We start from the raw sequence: 25723 nt of genomic DNA on the forward strand, positions 1-25723 counted from the left end.
TCAGGTCATGATCTCACAGTTCGTGAGTTTGAACCCCACATCTGGCTCTGTGCTGACCCCTCAGAGCCTGGAGCCTGTTTCAGATTCTGTGTCTCCCTCTCTCTCTGCCCCTCCCTTGCCCATGCTCTGTCTCTCAAAAATAAAACAAACATTTTTTAAAAAGGAAGAAAGAAAGGGGAGGGAGGAAGGAAGGAATGAACGAACGAAGAAAAAACGAGGCCAGGGACGCCTGGGTGGCTCAGTCGTTTGAGCACCTGGCTTCTGATTTGGGCTCAGGTCATGATGTCACTGTTCATGAGATCAAGCCCCACATCTGGCTCTGTGCTGACAGCATGGAGCCTGCTTGGGATCCTCTCTCTCCTTCTCTCTGCCCCTCTCCTGCTAGTGCACATTCTCTCTCTCTCAATATAAACGTGTAAAAAAGAAAGAAATGAGGCCAACGTCCCGACCCCACAGGACCATTACGAGCATGTTCCCACTCTTTAAAAGGAGTACTTATGCTTCACAGCATCTCCGAGCTTGAATTTAAGGAAAACGACCAGGGCTTCTGTCCGGGATCCACGTGAGTGTTTTGCTCCCCATCTGCCCTCGTCTGTGCTGCGGAAGGACGGACTTCGGGTGCAGAGGCCACGTTGAAGGCCCCGCCTTCCACGGCCACCACTTCAGACAACCCAGCCGTTAAAACCGCTGCAGAATTGGCTTAAAAGCAGGCAGCACACGACAGCGCTGCATGACGTGTGGCTCTGTCTTGGAGCGAGAGCTGGAGCAGACCTACGATTCAGGAAGCTTCCACTGCTAGCTGTGCATGGCACCCGCCTCCCCTGTGCCGATGACAAGGGTGCGGTGGTCACCCTAGACCAAGGCCAGGTCTCCCAATTGTGCGCAACCCCGTCGCTCAGGAGGAGCCTGGGTGCGGGGGACCCCAAAACACCCAGGCTGCACACCGAGCACATTGGTCCCTGAGCTGAGGCGATCTCGCTCCCAGAAGAGCTGGGCCCCGAGCTGCTGGCTTCTCCCTCTCCCTCCTCCTCCTGAGCAGTCTCCGTCCTCCTCTTCCAGCTGTAACCTTCTCCACCCCGCACCTGACGCCCGGCTTTCCCTTTTCCCATGGTCCTCTTCAGCACAGAGTTACCTGTTTATTGCGGGTCTCCCCCCCCACAAGGACGTAAGCTCTGGGGCTTTTGTCTCTTGTTCCCTGATGTATCCTCTGGTACCTGGGTGTCTGATATGCAGCTTTTTGTTTTTCCGAAGTTTATTTGAGAGAGGAGAGAGCAGGAGAGGGGCAGGGAGAGGGAGAGAAAGAATCCCAAGCAGACTCCAAACTGCCTGTGCAGAGCCCAAAGTGGGGCTCAAACTCATGAACTGTGAGAAATCATGACCTGAGCTGAAATCCAGAGTCAGATGCTTAACCGACTGAGCCACCCAGATGGCCCAATAGACATTTTTCAATGAATGAATGAGTGAGGTGAATGAATGAATGAGATGGATACTCACACGTTACTTTCTTAACCCTCTCCCACCCCAATTTAAGCCCTGCTCCTCTAGGACCAGCCACCAGGGACTGAAGCCGGCGTCCAGGGCCACTGTGGCCAAGTTGACTCTGAGCCTGGCCACCGGGGAGAGGCGGGGCTGCGGTGTCGCCAGCAGCCAGGCTTCTGGGCCGATCCGGGGGGGACAGCGACCTCCAGTGGCCATGAGAGCATACAGGTACCTGTTACTTCAGCTCGGGAGGGAAGGTGGACCTGCTTTACCTCCAGCCCCTGCTTGAGCTCTCAGTTCTGTCCCACCTGTTCTCTCACCTTCTGCCCTGCCAAAGTGGGCGGAGCTAAAGTTCGTCGAGCTGTAAAGAAACTTTTGGTAAAGTAATCTTGCCGAGGCATGTCTCTCCCTTAGAGACGTGGGCACACAGGTGTGAAGGGTATGTGCAGGTGGGAAGGGCTGGGCCCCTCGTCCCCCACCCTCCGTCCCTCCCTGCTGGAAGTTTCCAGAGCCCAGGACTCGGGACCTCCTTGTTGAAATGGACGCCAACAACGGTTTTGCTGAGAAGGGTCGACAGCACCGCGGCGGTGCAGAGGTGAGTGCTCCCGCAAGGACCGCCCGAGGGGCCGCTGGGGCAGACATGAGAGGACCGGAAGTGGCCCGCGTTCCTGGCCCAGGGGGCACCACGGCTCGGGCCTGGTCACCCACCGTGGTGTGAGGTGAGGGGGCACAGGGGCAGACACCCCATCTGACAGCAGGTTCCAGGTGGTGAGTCGGTTCTTGCTGCCCCTCAGGCCGGGCTCCTTTTGTGGAAGGCTCCCCGGGGGGCTCCCCAGACGGAAGCAGTTTTAGATCAGGACCCGGGTACCATGGTTTGCGCTTTGATGATTCTGTAACTTATATCCAGTGACACCTGGCAGACTAGTCCTGCCTCTGAACGCATCCCTCAGGCTGACGGTGCTCCGGGCCGGCCCGCCACCTTGTCGCTGTACAAGACACAGATGTGTAGACAGATATGGAGTGAGGCCAGGAGAGCAGGCTCCCTCACTGAGAACACAGGACACATCATCACAGCTCTTTGTCCCGGGATCGATGACCACGAAATACCGCTCACTCCAGCCTCGCGGGGGGCGGGGGGGAGACCTTTTTTTACATTTGTTTTGAGAGCATGAGCATGGCAGGCCGGGAGGGGGATGCCAAGCAGGCTCCACACGGCCACAGGCCCAGGGCTCCATCTCACAATCTGAGTCCAAATCAAGAGGCCGACCCCTAACCGACTGAGCCCCCCCCGAGGCCCCCAGCCCCAGGAAATTTAAAATCTTTTTTTCTGTGAAGATCCGATGGCACTTCACACGCATTAATTATCTTTTCAAACTGACAGCAGAGCTTCCTACTAGGGCTGCCGGTCAGTAAGGACAGAGTAAGAACCTTTCAGCGGAAATGTATTTAAATAACCAGGAGAGATCATATTCAGGAAAAGATTTCCTCTCAGGATTTCCCAGTCATGGCTGGGCAGAATTACCTGGAGTTCTGGGGCGCCTGGGTGGCTCAGTGGGCTGCGTCCAACTTCGGCTCAGGTCGTGATCTCTTGGCTCACGAGTTCAAGCCCCGAGTTGGGTTCTGTGCTGACAGCTCAGAGCCTGGAGCCTGCTTCTGATTCTGTGTTTCCCCCTCTCTCTGCCCCTCCCCCGCTCATGCTCTGTCTCTCTCAAGAATAAACATCAAAAGCTCCGAATATTTTTTTTTTAAAGAACCCTGACCACGCCCCCAGCCGTTAGGCCACTCCCTCTGGAGCGGGCACTCAGGTGACCATATTCTTGTCACCTCTTTGGGTGATCTCAGTGTGCAGTGAAGGTTGAGAGTCACTGGTCAAAACAGATCCCACCTGACACCAAGTGTGACTCGTACCCATGTTGTCCTAGCTGTGCACACGTCCCCTTCCGGTTCAACCCGCGGTGAGTCCTTTCTTGTGCGCCACCTTCCCGTGTACAAGGGACCAGACCATCTCGGTTATGAGGTTATGGATTAAGCAACAAATTGATCCTCTTTGCAATTCTTCCCTTCGTTGCTGCTGACCTGAGTTCCAAAGGGCACATCCATCCACTCCTCCAACCCTTCCTGTCAGACCAGCCGAGGCTCCATGCCCTCCAGGGGCGGGGAGGCCTCACCTGCAGGACCACGGCTCCACCAAGCCATGGTGACAGGTGTGGGGCATCATGAACTTCAACGACAGCCCAGAAGCTCTCTTCTGGGCGAGGAGAAGTGGCAGTGGGCGCTGCCACACTGGGGTCCCACTCGGTGGCCACCCCCAGCGCCTTGCCCGGGGTGCGCAACCCGGCCCCCGGCTCTGGTTCCCCCCCCAGGGCAGAACATACCCTCACCCCGGGGGTGGTGAGAGCAAAGGCAGAAGTAAAAAGTGCTCCGGAAAAGTTCTTTTACTCTGAAAAATCAACCTGAAGTTAACCTATTTGGATACCAAACTCTATCTAAAGTGAAATCTCCACTCTCTCCCGAGGAAGAAGAAGGAAAAAAAAAAAAGGAAATAAATATGCCAACACAGCAACATGGTTCCTTCCGGTGGGAAGAGGGTGGCGGAGTCCCGTCTCGGACCCACTTTTCCTACTTTATTCTCGCTAACTTTCCAGTATGAGCATTTTTATTACCTTTAAAATCAGGAAACGAACTCCTAAAAAGCAACTGTTTGGAAGGTAACATCATCAACAGAATAAACCTTCTCAAATAACTTTCTCTTCTCTCATTGCAGCTCTGGGAAGGGGTCTACTCGCAAAATGTCTGTACTTTCCCCACAAGCATTTCAAGACTTCTGGTTCCACACGAGTCAATGCCAAACTGCTCCAGTTTCGGAAACTCAGGCCGATGATCCGGCCTCTGACCACGTTCACCGCGTAAGCATGTATCTTGACTTCAGTTGCAAACATGGTTCTGGAGAAAGACTGGTCCATGTGTATCCTCTGTTACAGGAAACAATTCACGAGTGTCCGTCAGGCTCCGCCGTCCCCGGTCTGGCAGCCTTTTCTGCGCCCGGGGCCCCCAGACCTGGCAGTCTTGGAGCAGCAGAACGGTCTCCTCAAGAGTCCAGACCCGGAGAACTTCCTTTGTGTTCGCCAAGCCGCGGCCGCTTGGGCTCCGGAGGACTGTCCTGAGGGTCCCCGGGCATCCCTAGAACATGAACAGGCACAAGTTGGCAAGTAAGTGAACACCTCTTTAAAATGAGGAGTTGAGGCGCCTGTGGCTCAGCTGGTTGAGTGTCCGACTTCGGCTCAGTTCATAACCACATGGTTCATGGGTTCGAGCCGCGTGTTGGGCTCTGTGCAGACAGCTAGCTTAGAGCCTGTTTCAGATTCTGTTTCTCCTTCTGTCTCTGACTCTCCCCTGATCATCCTGTCTCTCTCTCTCAAAAATAAGTAAAATATTAAAATGAGAGTGAGCTGATAATTTACAAAATAAATGTGCCCAGTCAAGGCACCGAGCTGCTGTGCGAGGTCCTATCTGAACATAAGGGGAGGGAACCCGGTGGTTCTCAACTGGGGGCGATTTCAGCTGGGCAACCTCTGGGGACACTGGGCAGTGTCACGGGGGGTGGGGGGGTGGAGGGCAGGGGGCGGAATGGGCACTGGCATCCAGAGGTGCTGCTAAATACCCCACAATCACAGGACAGCCCCACACAAAGAATTATCTGACCCAGACTGTCCCCAGTGCCCAGGTGGAGACCCTGACCCTACAAAGCACCTCCTGGACCCGTCACCTACTCGGCTACCGTGAGTGCCACCGCAGAAAGGCACTCTCCCCACCGCCAACACACAGCAGCCAGTGAGTCTGAATGACAGGTCTAGTAAGAGGCATCCCTGCTTTCTCAGGACGGCCTTAACATTAGGTGGTCAATTTCCAAAAGAACAAAAGAGAAAGAGTATCTTTAATTCTGTTAATCCAGTATCACTCACCTGGGTGAATTTCTTCGGAGGAAGGGGTGGAGATTCTACTGGTTGGTGCAGAATTCAGGGGAGTCTCTGTCTTCAAGGGCATTAAGTTTATCCTTCTTAATTAAAAAAAAGTAGGAAAGGGGAACATGGCTTATTAGTGTCCTAAGAATCATTTATGATGATGCCAAATTTCAAAACTACCCCGAGGAGACATTAGAATTCTTCAGCTAATCCTACCACGGAGGGATTAAATGCCGACGCGCCTACTTAGTAAACAAGGACTATGTTCATGTACAAGTTCAGTCGCCATGCTTGTAACAGTCAGATCTTCACTAGTCACCTATGAGTTCCAAAACCTGTGTTTTGTTTACCTCCAAGGGGATGCCGACAGCTCACTGGACGCTGCCCATACGAGGCCAGCAGAGATGGTTTCTACTACAGAAAGCTCCAAAACACAGTTCTTGTTTAAAATCCAAACTTAATTTTCAATAACTTTTTTTTTTTCCACCAGCAAGAAGATTCCAAGAAATTAAGAGGGGAAAAACTTTCATACCAAAAGTATTTCACCTTCTCACTCCCTTCCCCCCAAAACAGGAAAACAAACAGAAAAAGGTCGCTAGGCTACAGAGCTCAGAGACTCGAGAGGAGCCAAACGCCAGATTGCCGGCGAAGTCCTGGGCAGGGTACAGAGAGCCGGAGACACGTGGGGCCTGTCCTCTGCTCCCTCCCCAGGACTCCTACCGGGCCAGAGCGAGGGAAGAGCCCTGGACGCCCGCTGCCCCGCACAACGCAGGGGCTCTGTCTGCGGTGGGAGCGGGGAACTGAGGCAGGCTCGCCAGCCAGAGAGACAGGGACACAGACACCCCTGCGGCATCACCCGGAGGGAGCCAGTCCATGGATGCAGTAAAAACCGCCTCAAGATGTTGCTTTGATTCTCCTACCTGCTGCCCAGTGTCCGTGACTGCTCTAGGCAGCACACAGGTGATGACCAGGGACCCGCTTCCTGCGGTAAGGGGCTGATAACCTAACAGGGAATAGAGAAGTCTACCCAACCCCCTGCTGCTGAACGTGATGTTTTAAGACGGAGGAAGGGCTGGAAGGACATCCAGGGAGGACCCCAGCGTCACCAGGGACACAGGTGGCTGGAGCTCCCGGAGGAAGGTAAGGGCACAGAAGGTCCCCTAGGGCAGAGTGTACGGGGGACCCTGACCCCCAGGGGTGGGCTAGAGATCACGGGACACAGGGCGAGGCGGGGCCAGTGGGAACGCCCGAAGAGGTCAGCCAGGTGTCTCGGGGCCCTGCACAGGGATCTGGAGCCTGCCTGAGAGGCGCAAGCGGGGACCCAGCAGAGGTCACGGTTAGGAAGGTCTCGGGCAGCAGCGTGAGGTGCTTCTGGCATCTCCCCCACTAACGGGTGGCGGCACCCCGTTTGGGACCTGCCAGCGAAGCTTCTTACCGGGGCGTTGTCTTGCTCCAGGCCTGCAGGGTGTTCAGAGTGACCCTCCGGGCCAGGGGCGCTTTGGGGTTCTGCGTGCTGGGCTGCAGGGCTGCCTTCTCCTCGGCAGGTGCCGGAGGGGCTGGCGACGGTCTCACCGGAGGCGGGGGTGTGCAGGGGCTGCTGGGGGTCCCCTCTACCAGCCGGGGGCCTGGCGAAGACCCCTGGGGTGGCTGACTCTTCGTTTTCTTTGCTGTATCAGGAGTTCTCACGCTTAAGACGGGCTTCTCTTTCAAAGGTATTCCAAGTTCATCCTTCTCAAACGTCACAAACGAACAGTAACCATCCGTGGAAGAAATGGCCAGGAAGGCCCCGTCGCTGGACCTTTGTTCCCCAAACAGGAGAAGAGGTTAGACACCGAACCGAAGCCTATGGGCCCCTCTCTAGGCTCTCACGACTAGTGACAAAACGGCAGATGAAGCAAAATCACAGGCTTGTGTGGGCCTCACTCCCGCCCTTTGCTTCCCGGCCCCGCCGCGTTACTCAGGCCTCACAGTATCTTGAGACTGTCGTCAAATACACCCAGATGAAGGTGTGAGGACCTTTCCTTTTTGTTTTTTTTGTTTTCTCCCCCACAAGAGAAGATGAAAATGAAAAGGAGGAAAAAAAGACTATAAACAGTAAGAAGGAGGTGGTGGGGGGATCGGGGACCCAGGGGCGCCAAGGACCACCAGCAGGAGGGCGGGGCACAAAGTGACTCCCAGCGCAGCTCTGGGCAGCAGGAGCCTGTGGCTGCAGGCCTCCTGCAAGCCCAGAGGGCCTGGCAAGTCCCCAACAAGCAGGGAGCCCACAGGGTCCCCCCCTCAGTTTGAGAATTAGAGGAACCCCTGGGTAACTGAATGGCCTCATTCAGAAGTTTGTTACAATAGGAAGCAGTATTCTAGCAAATTAGAAACGGCTCTCCTTTAAAATGAATTAGTAAGAGGCGCCAGGGGTGGCTCAGTCTGGTAAGCATCTGCCTTCAGCTCAGGTCATGACTCGAGGTTTGGGAGTTGGAGCCCCGCCTGCATCAGGGCTCTGCTGGAGCCTGCTTAGGATTCTCTCCCCACAATTTGCACGGGCATGCACGGGTGCTCGCTCCCCCCTCTCAAACTTAGACAAAAAAATTGTTTTAAAAAATTGCTCTTAATGTTTATTTTTAAAAGAAAGAGCATGAGCAGGGGAGAGGCAGACAGAGAATCTGAAGCAGACTCCAGGCTCTGAGCTGTCAGCACAGAGCTCGATGCAGGACTCGAACCCACAAACCATGAGGTCATGACCTGAACTGAAGTCAGATGCTTAACTAACTGAATCACTCAGGTGCCCCAGAAAAAAATGATTTTAAATAAACCTAATCATTTTTTACTATTTTTTTTTTTTAATAAGCAAAAGGAATTGGTAAACACCAGCCAAAAAAAGCTGCCTGTAGAGGTACAATGCTCCCAGCCCCCAGGGGCCTATGCCCGCCCCCCCCCTCACCCCGGCCCTGGCTGTGGCCCCACCCACCCCCCCACCGGCCACTCACCCCCCACCGGCCACTCACCAGGAGACGTCACTCAGGGTGTGGTAGTGTATGTTGGACACGTAGCCAAAAGGGAAGGGCTGCTGAGTGTCGTACAGGAGCACCGAGTCTTCAGAAGCCACGGCAAACACCAGGCGGTAGGGCAGCTGCACCAGCTCCGTGCCCAGCTCCTGGGACGCTCTGTCTGCTCGGGTGAAAGCAGGGAGGAAGCAGAAGCCAAAGGAAACAATTTCCCAGAAGCCCTCTCTCAGCAGACGCAAATCACGTCCTTTTACTGAAGGCTAGTTTGCTGTATGCTTTACCAAAAAAAAAAAATCAGTCCTTTAGTTTACATGTGAATAAAGGACAGCCACACATGACCTGATGAGGACACCTGTCCTGATCCAAGAATCGGGGGCACCCAAGGTTCAAAAAGTGGAAACAAAAAACCGGTGAATAAAACAACTTTCTGATATGAAAAAATAAGAGTAACCTAGAACATTTTATTAAGGTGATGTTTTAAAAGCTCAGTTCATTACGTTCATTCACATAAAAGGACTAAAAAGCTTAGAACAGCTGCTTCCTTGGGGGAAAAGGGGCCTGATGTACACCCCCCCCCCGCCCCCCACCTGAAGCAACTGAAACACCAAGTAAAACATATAAAATGTTTTCCAAGACTTCGGACCATCAGGCACTGGAGGACCGTGATCCCCAAGGGAAGGGAAGTGAACAAGGAAATCCTACCCCCCAGCTGGCTGCCCGGAGCTGCCAGGCCCAGAAAAGGTAGAGGGAGCCCGGGAGAGGACGGAGCAGGAAGGCTCGGGAAGCCAGGGTCACAGGGATGGACGTACAGGCCCTCGCTGGTCTCCAGCTGAGCCCTGATCAGCACATGTAAGTGAGGAAACCACCGGAGGCCAGAGCAAGAAGTACAGAAAGAGCCATTCCCGAAGCTCACGCGAGGCCAGACAAGGCCTGTTCCGCCAGCCACAGTGGAAGCCTATTTTCCGGGGCCTGATTACTCAGCCGGCTCTGCTTCGGCAGTGGGGAGACTAGCTCTAGGCCCTGGTCGCGCCTCACGAAGGTAAGCGGCACAGTGTTTCTGGGTAACTTTGCTGACTCCCAGGACAAAGCTCAGGAATATTTATAAAAATATATCCAGCATCCACGGAGGTAAAATTCACAATGTCTGGCATCTAATGAAAAATTACTAGCCATGAAGGAAAAAAAAATCAAAATGAATCCTTTGTACACAAAGACATTAAAGGTTATGACAAAAACTGAATACTCTGGTTTCTCTTCAGCTCCCATAAATCTTTCGCCATTTACAAAAACTGCATCCTACGCGTTCAAGAAGAGGAAAGATGGAGCGAATTAGGTAGAGGGTGGGATACAGAATACAGAAAACGTAAGACTGAGAGGGAAAAAGCAAGCAGACAGATGGTCAGTAACCCCGGGCTCACCTCAAATGGCCCAACACTCGTGTGGGTGGAGCCCCTTGTGGGGAGGAAGGGGGATGACAAAAGCTATTTAAAACTGTAATGGCTGAAATTCCCTAAAGTCGATGAAAACTAGAAACCCACAGATCTAAGAGCTCAACGAATCCCAAGCACAAGAACCTGAGAAAACTACACCAGGGCCCGTCAGAACCCGACTCCTCAAAGCCCCTGATAATGAGAAAAACCTTGAGGAAAAAAACTAAAAAACCTAGTTTTGCTCCATAAGAGATGGATAGTGAATGACCTTCCATTTGCTTCAGATAAAAAAAGAAATTACTTTCATTCCTTTAAAGGCTAAGCAGAGAAAGCGCATTTTAGAGGAGACAGACGTGTTGAGAACTTCGGGCTTTGCTCCCGCTCTTCACCGTAACTCAACCGCACCAAACCCGCACGGCCGTTCCCCGCGGGAGAAAACCCACATCCCGACCCCGCAGCCCGGCAGCCCGCCGGGAGAAGCCCCCACACAACCACCGTGGCCCCAACGTACCCGTTTCCCCCACGGGCCTCAACTCGAAGTAGACGGGACAGCAGCGAACCGCGAGCGTCGCTTTGCCAGGACAGGGAAGGTGGGCAATAGGCCTGAAAGATCGGTCATGACCTTTTTAGAAAAGGGCACTTTAGTAAAGGGCAAAAAGAAAGGGTAAACATTTCGATGATGTCTTCAATTGCATACCTTTTAAGATTCTTCCTGGAGAAAACGTAAGTGGTATTTGTTACATTTTCGCCAGACTCCACGCATCCAGCTGTGGGGCGGTGGGGGGACAGAGGGGGGAAGGTTTTATTAGAAGAAGAGACACTCAAGAGCATCCAGCCCTGGCTTGTAACCCATTTCTCCCCAGAGCCATGTGTCCTAGTCAGTGTTTTTGTGACTGAGGACAAACATACACAGTCCGTCTGGGCTCGGCCCTTACTCCAGCCCTACCCACCTGTCACCTCCCCTGAGCGGCCCACCTGCCCAGGGTGGCTTCAGGCCTGTGTGTCACTTTACTTTGTATTTCTCTGCAGGAAGACCTGAGCAGACCTCCGTCAGGGAGGCCAGCCACTTCCTGCTGGAGACCCTTCTCGCTAGATCACCCCACTCTGTCCCCTGGATTGGAGTCTGGCTGCCAGCCAGGGTCTGCAACTAGCCAGGAGGCGGCCGGGAGTCCCAGGCTCCACCCCCAGCCCCCTGCGGCGGCTGACCTTGACCTTGCCCTGGTGAGAGCCGCGTTTGAGCTCTTCCACACTCGCCCGGGATGACCTTATAATCAGGCCGGACCCGGCCACAGAATGACTGTCAACCATATAGCAACCTCTTTCTTGTTAGGCACACACGTGTCATCTCACACGTGACCATTTCATCTACACTGGGGGGGTGGGCGGAGACCCTGTCAGGTAATCCTTCTCCCCTCTCCACCAGCCCCCACTTCCATCCCCCCCATAACCCATCTGAACAAACAGGTGTGTCCTCCATGTTCACACCACCAACCCAACTAGTTCCGACTCAATCGTGTACATGTTCATAGGGTGGGGTTTCTAGTCTATTTCACAAAAACAGGGTCTTGCTTATACCTTTGCTTATGTTGCTCTGCTCAACCAACCACGCATGAAAGCTGACTTGGATAATACATCTTCTTCACCAGCTTCACGATCTCCACTAAGTAGATGAATTCACTGGTATGAAAATACTGTAATTCATCCACCCATCTCCTCGGTATTTTTTCGCAACTAGAAACTATCCTTGGATAAACATCATTGAAGACACTTTTATGTACTAGGTTTTCATTTCTTAAAGACTGAGTCTAGGGGCGCCTGGGTGGCTCAGTCAGTTAAGCATCTGGCTTCGGCTCAGGTCATGATCTCACGGTTCGTGGGTTCGAGCCCCATGTCGGTCTGGCTCTGTGCTGACAGCTAGCTCAGAGCCTGGAGCCTGCTTCCGATTCTGTATCTCCCTCTCTCTCTGACCCTCTCCTGCTCACATTGTCTCTGTCTCTCAAAAATAAATTAAAACCATTAAAAAAATTAAAAAAAAAAAAGACTGAGTCTAAGACATGGGGCAGGGGGGAGCAGATGGGCTGAAGAGTACGTGCATTTAACGGTTTCCAGACTATTTTCTAAACCGGCTGTAACAATTCACGCTCCTGCAGCCGTACCCACATTCTGCATGCCCCTCAGCAAGGGGGGGTTTTCACTTTTTTCCAGTCTGAAGAGAATAAAGAGACCCCCTAATCTATGGCACTTTCCTTTGTATTTCTCGATCACTGAGGGTCCAAACCTTCTCCTGTGGGTGCTGAACATGTCAATCTGCTCCTCTACAAACTGCCTTGTTTCTTTCATTCATCTTTTTCTTTTTCTTGTGTTTTTTTCTCATCAATTTGGAAGAGCCACTGGATGTCATACACATAAGCTCTTTCCTGTGCATGGTATTTTCCAGTTCCGTTACTTGTTGATTGATTTTGCGTGCGGGGTCCCTGCCGTTCAGAAGTTCCCCATCACAAACCGGCCTCTCCTTCCAGAGCTTCTGGGATTCCTGTCTCAGCCTGTCTTCCCTGTTTCTAGGATGTCCTCCTGCGCTTTTGCCTTTCAGATTTAAGTACTGACTTCACTTGGAATTTATTTCCATATGTAAGTTAAGAGTCCAGCAGAATTTTCTGGGGCGCCTGGGTAGCTCAGTTGGTTAAGCATCTGACTTCAGCTCAGGTCATGATCTCACAGTCTGTGGGTTCGAGCCCGTGTCAGACTCTGTGCTGACGGCTCAGAGCCTGGAGCCTGTTTCAGATTCTGTGTTTCCCTCTCTCTACCCCTCCTCTGCTCACTCTGTCTCTCTCTCTCAAAATGAAATAAGGACATTTAAAAAAAGTCAATTTTCTTCCAGACAGCTGGCACCATTCACTCAGTAATTCATTCTTCCCATTGAAATGTCACCCAGATCAGATACTAAATTTCCTTTTATCTCAGGATCTATTTCTGGATTTTCTGTTCTGGTCCACTAATCTGCTTATTCCTACACTAATAACCATATTGACTTGAGAACAGGAGCACCATAGTATCTGCTGACATTTAGGCAAGCTCAAATATTCCTATTTTTCATACTTTGACATCTATTCTTTGGGCACCTGGGTGGTTCTGTCAGGTAAGTGTCCGACTTTTGATTTCGGCTCAGGTAATGATCTCACAGTTCACGAATTTGAGCCCCACATCAGGCTCCATGCGGACACTGTGGAGTCTGCTTGGGATCCTCTCTCCCCCCTCCCTGCCTCTCCCCTGCTCACACTCTCAAAAATAAGTAAACTTAAAGAAATTATAACTATTCTTCAGCACTTACTCTAACAAAACTGAGATGCTGTCCAATAAAAAAAAGCCTAATAGCAATTCATATGTTAATTTTTAGAACTTGAAATTTCTATTTGTTCAGAACTTGCTTTACAATCTTCAATAAGACCTTCTAGCCTTCATAAAAGCTTTCTGCCCTTATCAATCTTCCCCCCATGTTTTGTGGATTTTGCATTATGAATGGAATAATTTTCCTTTTTACATTTCTAAGTACGAATCCCAGTATAGATTTTTATGAATTTTACAGCACTTTATCAATTTATTTATTCTGATATTTTAAACTCTATTGGATTTTTCTAGAAACATAATCTTATCACAAAGTTTTCTTCTTTACCAACCTTTGTAATTCCATTTTCTCCTCTTCCTGCGTCTATAACACCACAAAGGATAATAGTGATAGCAGACACCCACCCGATACCTGATTTTAACACAATATTTTTAGAGAGGCCATTTAGCAAAGGTTTGTCACCGAGTTTAGTAAGAGACTTTTAATCCACTTAGCCACCACCTGAGACACCCCTTCCCAAGGCCACCACCTGAGACACCCCTTCCTGAGGTCAATGTCACTCCCACATAACCCCCGATGTCCTAAGGCACAGCCCACACACATCACACGTACCCATGTTTGATTCACACCCTCTCGGGCCTCATCCGCCCAGCCCGGCTGGAATACTTAGTGGCCAACTTGACCTGTGCCCTGCTGTTTGGCTCAGCCTTGGGTTAGGTCATCGCCTTCAAACAGAAGACAGGACCCAAACCACGGAGGGCAGGAGACACTCTTCTGAGGACACCCTGGCATTGAGTGCCCCGGCCACAGCTGCTGGCCTTAACCTCACGCCTTCCTAGAGACAATGAACCTGTCTCGCCCCTGCTGGTTCTGCTGTTTTGTCCCACTCACGAGCTATTCCAGCCAAACTTGTCCCTGTCACAACACTGCTTCATCGAGAATAAAAACAATAAACCTGCTTTAGCACCACAACCTCTACACACATGCCTCGTGAAAAAAACATTAAATTTTATGTTAAATTTAAGAGGAAAATGTCCGTCACGCTAGTCTAGTGACTCCCCAACTTGTCTGCATGTCAGAACCACTTGGGAGATTTTAAAATTCCAAAACACAGACCCCACACACCCTGGACCCATCAAACCACAGTCTCTGGGAGCGGAACCCAGGGACCAGTGCTTTGTGAAGTTCTCCTGGAGGTTTCAATGTCTGAACAAGCTGGCGGGGGGCCGGGGTGCAGGGGCTCCGCTATTTTAATCAGGATTCACTGAGCTGAAAAGCGGCATCACAGAATCAGGGGCGGAGACCTCACCACCGCTGCCCTCACACCCTCAAGTCGGAAGCCTGTCAAACCCACCTGGTGTGAGGAGCAGTGACCCATCAGGGGTAAAACTCAGTCTACGGAAGAAGGACTTCATGCTGTCATCATGAAACATCCGGTAACTTCTGGCCTGTGGCACACAAGTTTAAACATTAATCCAAATCTTTATATTCAAAATAAAGGCTTATCAGTTCCTTTTTTTTTTCCCTTTACGCAGTGTCACTGATTACTCACATAACGGGAAATATATTACAAGTCAAACAGTCACTCAAGGCTGCAAGAGTGATCTCTCACAAAGCCTAACCGCCCATCTGCGTTACGCAAAGCGGTATGTGCGTCCGGGGCCACGTGCTTGCGGTCCCACAGTTCTCTTTACAAAGCCCGTGAGAACACCGCGTGCCGTCAACAGCGGTGTGTCTGGACGGTGGGCCCAGGAGAGAGAAGCAGGGCAATGCACAGGGGCCCTTCGTCCCCTGCGTGTGTCCACTCAGAACTTCTGACGCAACGGACGCCGCTTACACAGAAACTAGTCCACTCTTAAACTGCTAATCCCATCTTTTCAAACCTTTCTTGAACATCCGGAACGGTTTTTGCTCCCACTCACTGCCACTCGATCAACATCAAGCATTTACGTCTCAAGGACCCAAAGACCCGGCATCACCCTCCTCTCCGTACGTGAGCTCTCGGGGTGGCCGGTTCTCGGCCCGCTCGGCCCCCGCCAGCTGCTCAAGGCCCGGGTTTGCACCACGTCCCTTCTTTGTTCCAGGGACCAACCTGCTCCCTTGTGTCTAAGAGTCTGCCCCCGTGGTCTTGACCCCTCTAGGACGGCTGGCTGGGTCCCCGCGGTCTGCGGGCCGTGTTCTCTCCACACCTGCCAGGAGGGTGCACTGCCTGCCACTGACTCCCTGTGGTAGAGTGCTCTTGGCCCTCCCTACACCTCAGAGTCCCAGCGGCCCCGCCTACCTCAAGCCAGGGGATCACAGCCCGGCGAGGGGAGGGTGGGGGGCAGGCACACACATTTTTTTTAAGGTTTCCAGGCAACTCCACAGGGGGCTGGAGTTGGACCCCTCTGCCCACCATCCACAACTCTCCCCTGGCTCCCAAATGTCCCCGTTTTCATGCCAACCAGCCCAACACGCTGAGCCTTGGCTGGACCCGAGGAAGCACATGGCCGTTCAAGGTTCAGGGGCCTGAGGCCGGGGATTGGGCTGCAGGACTTCCTGCAGCGCTGCCCACAGACGGGCAGCCAGTTCCTACCTCTCCTTCGGCCCCGACTCCAGACAGCATCTTGGAGACATTAAAAGCCACGCGTTTCTTCTGGGTGCTGTACACCCTGAGGATCCTGGAGAAAGAACAGTCTGACCGATCTCTCCTGGTGAACAGTGTTCCCCACAGAAACAGTCTGCCATCCGAAGTACAGGCCGATTAAACCATGTCAGCCTCCAAGACCATTGATAACGACTGTCACACTTGACTTGTTATGACAGGAGCAAACCACCCAACGGAGGTCACTAATGAGGTGAGGAAACGGGTCAGAAACTCACTTTTTACTGAATGCTTCAACTTGTCAAGTAAGATGTTCGCTAGGCCTGGCCTTTGCAGGCCTTGACACTCTGCCCAGTGGCAGTTTGTGGGACTGCAAGAGACATTCCTCTTGTGTTGACCAGTCTCTCCCTCAGGGATTTGCAAGAGTCAGGAAAACACTAGCAGATAAATTTGCTTGTTGCTAATTCCCACTAGCTAATCAGATCATTCCTCTGCCGACGGCATGAATAAAACACACAGATCAGAAAATAAATGTACACGGAATTAACAGGAGATGCTTCGATTCATAAACACTAACTCTTCCACACCACTGGGCCGCCTGAAGTCAAACATGTTATGACTGAAAGAAGTTGAGAAATACGCAAAAGGATGATCTTGACTGAGGAGTAATATACCCACCACCTCTGATTTTTAGTTCTTTGTTCCAAGAACACAAATAATGCACGACGCCAATAAACAGAGCAACAAACATCCTTTCAGAAAAGACAAGATACTCTATTTTTACATTAATTTAAATGGAGTCATTAAAATGACTGCAGTAATAAACTATAAACAAAAAATGAAATAGGGGTGCCTGGCTGGCTCAACTGGTAGAGGAGACTCTTGATTTCAGGATTGTGAGTTCAAGTCCTACAGTGAGTATAGAGACTACTTATAAATAAAATCTTAAAAAAAAATTAAAAAAAAAGAATGAAATACCCAGGGACACCTGGGTGGCTCAGTCGGTTAAGCTTTTGACTCTGATTTCGGCTCAGGTCCGTGATCTCATGGTTGTGAGTTTGAGCCTCATATCAGAGCAGAACCTGCTTGAGATTCTCTCTCTCCCTCTTTATCTGCCTCTCTCAAAATAAACAAACTTAAAAAAAAATAAAAGGGGGCGCCTGGGTGTCTCAGTCGGTTGAGCGTCCAACTTTGGTTCAGGTCACGACGTCACATTTTGTGAATTTAAGCCCCGAGTCGGGCTCTGTGCTGACAGCTCAGAGCCTGGAGCTGCTTCCGATTCTGTGTCTCCCTCTCTCTGCCCCTCCCCCGCTCATGCTCTGTCTCTCAAAAACAATGTTAAAAACATTTTTTTTTTAAAAGAGAAGGAAGGAGGGGAAGGGGAGGGGAAAATTCCAACCCAACCACTAGGAAGTCCTTCTTGCAGAAGTCGTATTTATAAAAGACTTTTTTTAAAATGTTGCCCATGAATGGGCCCTGTTTCAGGTGAGCCTCGCTTCTCTCTCTGCTCCTTGTGAGATTCTCTCTCTCCCCCTTTCTCTGCCTCTTGCTCACTTGTGCCCTCTCTCAAAAACAAAGAAAAGCATAAACAAATGTTGCCCATGAAATTCACATGTAATTCAAAGTTCCCTCTACATTCATTCACCCCTTCAAGAAAGATTTCCGAAGCGCTCCGCGTAAGCACTTGCCTAACTAGCCTCCATGTTCACGTCACGGTGGGAGAGTGCCAGCAAAACCAAAGACTTGATATGAGACAAGAGCAAGAGAAGCAAAGCGAGCCCCCGCTTCGTGACTGGTAGGTGGGGATGAAAATCCCTCCGGAGATCTCAAGCCGGCAGGGAAGACAACTCGCCAAATCCTGACGTACCTGTCACAGCTCAGGGTGGCTACATACTGACCCAAGGGGTCCCAGGTCACTCCTTGGACATAACTTTTATGTTCATTAAAGATGGCGATCTTCTGTCCTGCGAAGAAAGCACACGACAGCTTTAGCAAAGCCAACGCGCGCGCGAGCGCGCTCAAGTACAGTTGAATATCGCGCACTTTACCCCCTGCGTCATTCAGCAGGCGCTGCGTCAGGCTCTGGGGGACAAGGACTTCACGCGGCCCGCACTCCCCGGGCACCCGCCGCTTCGCAGGAGGGACACACCAACAGGCAAGCCCGCTGAGCACGGTGTAGACGGGCACAGGGAGGGTCAGAGACGGGATGAGCCGAGTTCAGCTCTCCCCGCCAGGCAGGGTGAGGGGGCTCATGAAGGACGAGGTTTTGTAGGCCGACCCTCGGCGGACGGAGCAATGGGTCACTGAGGACTCTAGAGGGTGAGGTCCAAGGCCCAGACGGCAAGACGAGGACAGGAGGTATGTGACAGCGACCCTCGTGTATACGGAAAAGGTTCTGGGAATTTGAAGTGCGGCCGAGAGGAACACTCGGCTGAGAAGTGCCCTGCATCGTGAAGACTGAGGGTCACAGAGGGCACAGGAGGCCAGGTGGGAGGCAAGAGCTGGGCAAAGTCAGCAGGGATGGAAAAGGGACTCTGTGGAAAGAGAGAAAACCAGCAGCACAAAGGTTACCCGGATAAAGAGCAGAGGGAGTTATGGAACCCTGGCCATTCTTAAAAAAAAAAAAAAAAAAGAAACAAGAAACAAAAACCAAAATCCCTCTTCTCTGCAGGGGGGTCCACACTGGCTCACTTACCTTCCACTCCCTGGAACCCCGCCCTCCATGCGAAATGCAGTGAGCGTGCTTTAGGCTAACTTCCCTCCCCCTCCCTCACCTTCCTGCCAGTGTTTTCAGGGGTCTGGGAGATGAAGGCGGCCTGTGGTCAGTGACAGCATCTCCTCAAACAACCCTGAGTTTTACAAGAGAGGCTTTCTTTCTTTTTAAAGTTCACTTATTTTGAGAGACAGAGACAGCATGAGCAGGGAAGGGGTGGAGAGAGAGGGAGAAAGTCCCAAGCAGGCGCCACACTGTCAGCAGAGCCCGATGCAGGACTCGATCCCGTGAACCTTGAGATCATGACCTGAGCTGAAATCAAGAGTCAGACACTCAACCGACTGAGCCCCCCCAGGTGCCCCTACGAGAGGCCTTTTAACCACAAGTGCTGTCGTCAGGCCGGTATGTGGGCGGGGTTTTCTCTGCAGGACCAGTCCTGCCACACGAGCAGCTCCCCGCAGCGCCCCTGCACTGGCTGCTCCCACAGGCCGAGCCTCTTTGCTGCCGAAGTCAAGTCTCGGAGCAGCCTCCCCCGATGGGCCTTTCACTCTGCGGCCCCTTCCCAGCACCACGGCGACTGACGCCCTGCCGGGAGGCAGCCACGATCATGCGGGACGTCATGACCTGGCAACGTTCAAGGTCATTACAACTGGCTTCCGGGGGCTGCTGGGTGGACTGTCCGTGCGCACACTGAAATCCTCCAGGGCAATGGCCAGATGTGGGGAAGAGGAGACGACGGGGACACCAGCCCTCCATTGTGCCCAAGTCAGGGACTGATCAGAACGTGACAGAGCTCGTGAGGTGAGGCAGAGGGGGTCTGGTTGGATGGCAGGGACCTAAAGCGAACAGAGACTGTCACAGAGTGGATAAACCGGATGTGCAAGCAGCGTGGTGGGGTGCCCGCTGCGCCCCGAGTCCCTCCCAGGGCCCCTGGGCTGGGGGAGAACCCGCAGCCTGCGCACTGGACAGCAGCTCAGCAGGAGGCTGGGGAGGAAACGTCGAGGCTGAGTCAAGGTCTGCAGGGGGCAAAACAGGCAGGCATTAGCCACTACCGGCTACTGGCATTTCGTGGCTATCTTTATAACATGTCACAGGTCTGCTGTCTCCCCAGCCAGAGCACAGGTCCTGCAGAGGCAGCGAGGTGTTCTGGGCCGTCCTCTGTCTCCTCAAACGGACGCCGGCGCCTACCTCTCCCAACGGAGCATTCAGTGCCCATCCTGCTAACATACGTGCTAAACGTTCCGAGATCCAAAGTCGTGCAAAGGCAGGGGTTAGCCCTGCCCCCAACACGTCTGCACCCCCAGGCATGTGGATGGACCTTGCTTTGGCCCCAGTAACTCAGGGCTGGGCCTCATCCACTGTGACAACCCTGAGTCGGATCCATGACAAATGGGGCTAACCCCTAACCCGCTGAGCCAAATACCTATTTTAGTTCACTAGGAAAACCTCTTACGCCGTTAAAGATCGGGCAGGTTAGCTGTTTAGACGCACAGAAAGCCCCTCCCCCTGACAGCAGCCGAAGCGCACTGGCCACCTTTACTGGCGTCCCAGATGATGGCCGTGTTGTCCACAGAGGCAGAAGCCATCAGGTTCCCGTCGGCTGCCCAGCAAATATCGTACACATCTTCCAAGTGGCCCCTACGATCCAAAGGAGAAAAAGAAAAAACATCAGAAACTTACAAGCAGGGGCACCTCGTGGCTCAGTCGGTTAAGCGTCCGGCTTCGGCTCCGGTCATGATCTCACGGTTGGTGGGTGGAGCCCCACGTCGGGCTCTGTGCCGACAGCTCAGAGCCTGGAGCCTGCGTCGGATTGTGTCTCCCTCTCTCTCTGACCCTCCCCTGCTCATGCTGTCTCTCTCTGTCTCTCAAAAATAAATAAAAAACATTAAAGAAAATTTAAAAAAAATTTATAAGCAAACTCAGAGGCCATACACGAGAATAGGACTGGGGGGGCGGGGTGCCTGGGTGGCTCAAGTCGGTTAAGCGTCTGATTCTAGGTTTCAGCTCAGGTCACGGTCTCTCGGTTTCATGGGTTCAAGCCCTGCGTCGGGCTCGGTGCTGGCAGCACGAAGCCTGCTTGGGATCCTCTCTCTCTGTCCCTCCCCTGCTGCACTCTCTCTAAGTAAACTTTAAAAAAATATTTTTAAAAATTGGGTTTTAGAAATTTCCAGTGGAATCTATTAGCTGCAGCTATAATCCACCACCTTCAAAGGTATTTGTATCTTTATAATTGATTCACTCTGGCCAAATAAATTCTATAGCAGAAACAAAACCCATTTTAATGTTTCTAGTTTTTTTTTTAATTTCTTAATGTTGATTTATTTTATTTGGTTTTTATTTTTTTTTAACATTTATTTTTGAGAGAGAGACACACAGAACATGAGAGGGGGAGGATCAGAGAGAGGAGAACAAAATCTGAAGACAGGCTCCAGGCTCTGAGCAGTCAGCACAGAGCCTGACGCAGGGCTCGAACCCACAAACTGAGATCATGACCTGAGCCGAAGTCGGACACTTAACTGACTGAGCCACCCAGGGCCCCTGATGTTTCTAGCTTTTAAAATGATTCTTTTCGGGGTGCTTGGGTGGCTCAGTTGGTTGCGCATCTGACTTCGGCTCAGGTCATGATCTCACGTTTGTGAGTTTGAGCCCTGCGTTGGGCTCTGTGCTGACAGCCACTCAGAGCCTGGAACCTGCTTCAGAGTCTGTGTCTCCCTCTCTCCGTGCCTCTCCCCAGCTCACTCTCTGTCTCTCTCTCAAAATAAAACAAAGACATAAAAAAATTTTTTTAATGATTCTCTCATCTCTGTCTTGAGTAAGTGAAAGGTTAAGTAAGACAGAAGTCAGAATGCAGGGCGCCTGGCTGGCTCAGTCAGTAGAGCACAGGATTCTATCTCAGGGCTGTGAGTTCAAGCCCCATGTTGGGCACAGCGCTTATTCAAAAGAACTTTTTTAAAAAATAATAATCAAGTGCATGTGAAGTTAACGCATTCGGAGCAGTTAGCTGAGGCACTCCCCTGGCCCCTCTCCAAGTTACCTCAGGGTTTTTACGACAGTCCAATTCTCCTTGTTCAGCTGGGCCTCGTCCTCATCCTGAAAAGCAATCTGTTCTGGCTCCTTATTATCGTTCACCTTCCAGAGCAGAATGACGGCATCTGCGGAGGGATCCACGTAAAGATAAGCCACACTTTGTGCACGCTCCGTCATTTCTCGCCTTTGAGGGTATGACACCCTACTCGTGATGTTCAATAGACAATTGGTCACAATGATGGACTTCTAAGAATTTCGACAGGAAAAACAGGTTTGCCTCTAATCCAAAACTCCAGAATCAGGTGCGCCTGGGTGGCTCAGTTGGTTAAGCGTCTGACTCTTGGTTTCGGCTCAGGTCATGATCTCACGGTTTATGAGGCCGAGCCCCGCGTCGAGCTCTGTGCTGACAGTGCAGAGCCAGCTTGGGGTGCTCTCTCTCCCTTACTCTCTGCCCCTTCCCTGCTCGTGCACACTGTCCCCCTCTCTCAAATAAAGTAAACCTCAAAAAAAAACCCTCTAAAATCAAACTCATACCAGATCAACGTTATACAAAGTCTAAGTAAACAGAAGGGGCCCCAGGCCAGCAAGACACCACTGCAACGTGACTGACTACCCTCACAAACCCTAAGGCACAACCTCTTAAGGGCTGAATAGGACAAAACAAAGAGCCACAAAGAGCCAGCAGCAAGGACTGGCAAAGGGGTTCCTGTGTAACCTTCAGTAAGACTTAGCATGTGGACTCAGTCACTTCACCTGTAAAATGGGATAACAGCGTACCTACCTCATAGGCCTGTCTCCAGGATTAAATGAGTCAATACACATAGAGCACTGATAACACGATGCCCTGCGCGTGGTAAGCCACGGACACATTAGCTACTCATACGGACGCAGCAGATACCTCGGTCTGAAACCATCAACTGTCTGAGTGCTCTGACCCCAAACTCAGCACCCAAGTCTGAGCACCTCTTGGCCTCCCCCTGAAAAGTGGCAGGACAGTGAGTGTGCCGGCTGTGAGGGCACCTGCGCTCCGAGTGAACTGGAATCCTGGGAGCTTGGTGGGGAGATCAGCCTTGACACTGACAGGTAGACACTCCCCACTGTGAACAGCAGGTTTCTGGGCCTCCGACGCCAAAGGACTTTGCCCAGCGAGTGCTGCCCTGTGCAACCTCTCAGAAGACAGCCCGCTGGCCTCCCCCTGTGATGTTCCCCACGTCCCACCTTCCCCCTGTGCACACACAGCCTGGACGTCACGGCAGTGACCTTAACCAGGTGTCTTTCCTCCGCCTGCAAAGTCTGTGACGTCAGTTTTATTTTGTACTAACTTCTAGACTGTTCTGGTGTCAAAGCATAGTAAAACGATTTACTTTTTAGTAACCCATAAGGAAAAAGCAAAGAACGATTTAGTAAATCGCTTAGGAAAGAGTCCTAGTTTTACGGGTTTAACACTTAATATTGTTAAGACAGCAACGTGTCTCAAATTGATCTACAAATTCAGGGCAATTGTTACGCCCGCAAGCACAAGCAGGAAACAGGAGTCAATCTACTCCCAGCAAACAAATATAATTGAGAGGGCCAGTCAGACAATACTCCCCAAGCACATTAATTAATCACAAAGGCAAGTGGGAAAGGCTGAGATCACTTAGATACTAAATCAGCAATCAAAGCCAGGCTAGTCGTCGGGACTCCGACAAAATGGTGAGCACCTTCCTACTTGCCTCCACCAGGCAGCAGATGGGGGCGAAAGTTGAGGAGGGGCCATTCTGAAACAGCCCTTCTGGGGTTAAGCTTGCTGCCCTCCATACCCTCATGCTCCCCAGAACGCTAGTTTACTAAACTATCTAAATGGCACATTGAGAGGTCAAATGACTCCTAAAATTAAAAAGCGTATGGGGGTGCCTGGGCGGCTCAGTCGGTTAAGCGGCCGACTTCGGCTCAGATCATGATCTCGAAGTTTGTGCGTTGGGGCCCAACGTGCGGCTCTGGGCTGACAGCTCAGAGCCTGGAGTCTGCTTCGAATTCTGTGTCTCCCCCTCTCTCTGACCCTCCCCTGCTCATGCTCTCTCTGTCTCTCAAAAATAAATAAATATTTTAAAAAAGTGTTTTTTAATTAAATAAAAGCATACAGGAGCACCTGGGTGGCTTGGTCGGTTAAACATCTGATTTTGGCTCAGGTCATGATCTCACCATTTGTGAGTTCGAGCCCTGCGTTGGGCTCTGTGCTGACAGCTCTATACCTAGAGCCTGCTTCAGATTCTGTGTCTCCCTCTCTGCGCCTCCTCTGCTCACACTCTGTCTTTCTCAAAAAGAAGCATTAAAGGGGTGCCTGGGTGGCTCAGTTGGTTAAGCGTCCAACTTCAGCTCATGTCATGCATGATCTCATGGTTTGTGAGTTCAAGCCCCGCGTCAGCGGGCTCTGTGCTGACAGCTCAGAGCCTGGAGTCTGCTTCAGATTCTGTGTCTCCCTCTCTCTGCCCCTCCCCCAGCCACTCTCTGTCTCTCTCAAAAATAAAAAATAAACATTAAATGCACTTAAAAATAAATAACCATTAAAAAATTTTTTTAATCATACCTAGCTCACATCTCACTATTTAACATGAGACACACAGGCATCTGGTTTCTAAGGAATTCTGAAGGATAATACTAGTACTCACCATCTCCTCCTGATGCTAAAATTTCCCCATTCGGAGAAAAACGCACGACATTGACAGCTTTGGTATGGCGAGCAAGATTGGACAAAAATTCAACAATGGCCTTCCCATCGGGTCCTTTCTCCACCTTCCAGATCTGTTGATACCAAAACATTCACTCAGGGAAACACAGTGAGCACTTACCAATCTGCTTACTAAAACAAAATCTGCTTAGTTTCAGGAAGAAAATCGTTTTCCTTTTGACACATAAAAATGGAACTTCTGTCTGAAACATAAACCAGCCTGCTGCCCTCCCTCCTTCCTCTTTCTCCTGCAAACTGTTCCCCAAAGGGAACTGGCTCGGGATTCTTAAAATAATGAGCCTCCATTTATGAATCTGGGGAACACTACTCAAGGAACAAAGCTTTCTTCTGCTTTCAGGGTTCACTGGAGGCCTGAGAATTTCTCCCTCTGGACTAGATGACGGGATTCGGATTCGTTTGAGTTTGCTGACATTCTTTTTAAAGAAAAGAATGGAGAACGCTGCCTCAGTAGTGCTTCCCCACGCCTTTCTCGCTCCGTCCGCCCCACTTACCCTAACCGCCGTGTCTACACCGGCGGACGCCAGTCTGTGGATCCTCCCGGCGCCGCCATGCTGGAAGTCCAGGCTGTATACCGGCTCCTTGTTGTGCCAGGCTATTTCGCAGGTAATAACTTTCATCCTCCCGAGTCTTGATGGGACGACACAATTCGTCGGGCACCGTTCTTTTCCCAGAGACAGGAAGGTTGAGAATCGTCGGTAATGAACTGAATATTATAGCAGGAAAGGTATACTGAGCGCTTATTATGAGCCAGGAACCCTGCTAACTATTAAAAATGCACGCTGCCCTGGGAAAGGATGTTAGTGTTGACCTCTAGGGTGACACCTTGCAGGTTCACCTAAAATGCTTCGCTGAGCCGCGACCGTTTATTCTAGTGCTAGCTCCGGGAAGGGGAAAATGGAACACCCAGGCAGAGGAAATCGAGGGGCCGACCCCGCCGCGCGACCGCCCCCGCTTAGTGGGGGGTGCGGAGCGCTCCGGGAGAGCCGGGGGCCGGGTCGCGCGGGGGAAGGGGAGGCTGCCCGGGGAAGGGGACAGCCCGAGGCGGGGGCCGCGAGGGATGCCCACCTCCCAGGCGGCTGGGGTCGCCAGGAGGAGAGGATCGCCCGGGAGAGGAAACCGAGGCCAGGGAACCCGAGGGGACAGCCCCCAGGTCCGGGGGCGCCCGGGACCCGGCGCTCAGCCGGAAAGCCGAAAGCGGGCCTAGCTGGGAGGAGGCCGCACGGGGCAGGGGCGGGGACCCGCCGCGCGCGCGAACGCACGGAGTCCGGGGCTATGCCGGGACCCCGCGGCCCGCCCTCAGCGAGACCCTCTCGCTCGGACCCGCGGGGAGACTATGGGGACGCCAGAGCCGGAGCCGGAGCCAGCGCCGGGGAAGCAGTACCTGCAAGGACGTGGTCAGTCAGTCCGCGCGCCAGCTCCCGCCGCCGCCTGCGCTTCTTCCCGCGCGCCGCAGGCCCC

At 52.0% G+C, this 25723-nt stretch overlaps 1 protein-coding gene across 4 annotated transcripts; it reads right to left on the minus strand.

Annotated features, from left to right (window-relative positions):
- Positions 1-4047: 4047 nt before the first annotated feature.
- CHAF1B (chromatin assembly factor 1 subunit B) lies at positions 4048-25723 on the minus strand. Of its 4 annotated transcripts, none has more exons than XM_029938985.1 (14): positions 25647-25723; positions 24757-24926; positions 24186-24318; positions 21542-21659; positions 20042-20145; positions 17662-17758; positions 15786-15870; positions 14565-14658; positions 10565-10634; positions 10379-10470; positions 8438-8603; positions 6877-7239; positions 5442-5536; positions 4048-4659 (listed from the first exon to the last, which is right to left on the minus strand). In XM_029938985.1, exons 2-14 carry the CDS (start codon positions 24880-24882, stop codon positions 4568-4570), a joined length of 1635 nt encoding a protein of 544 aa, XP_029794845.1. In that variant the 5' UTR covers positions 24883-24926; positions 25647-25723; the 3' UTR covers positions 4048-4567. The 4 variants fall into 4 exon arrangements, with proteins under 4 accessions (XP_029794845.1, XP_029794846.1, XP_029794847.1 ...); XM_029938986.1 differs by having other exon boundaries at positions 8438-8600; positions 24757-24968; positions 25647-25717; XM_029938987.1 differs by having other exon boundaries at positions 5442-5533; positions 24757-24968; positions 25647-25717.

This window comes from Suricata suricatta, chromosome 5 (assembly GCF_006229205.1).
Source record: "Suricata suricatta isolate VVHF042 chromosome 5, meerkat_22Aug2017_6uvM2_HiC, whole genome shotgun sequence".
In the NCBI taxonomy this organism is placed as follows: Eukaryota; Metazoa; Chordata; class Mammalia; order Carnivora; family Herpestidae; genus Suricata; species Suricata suricatta.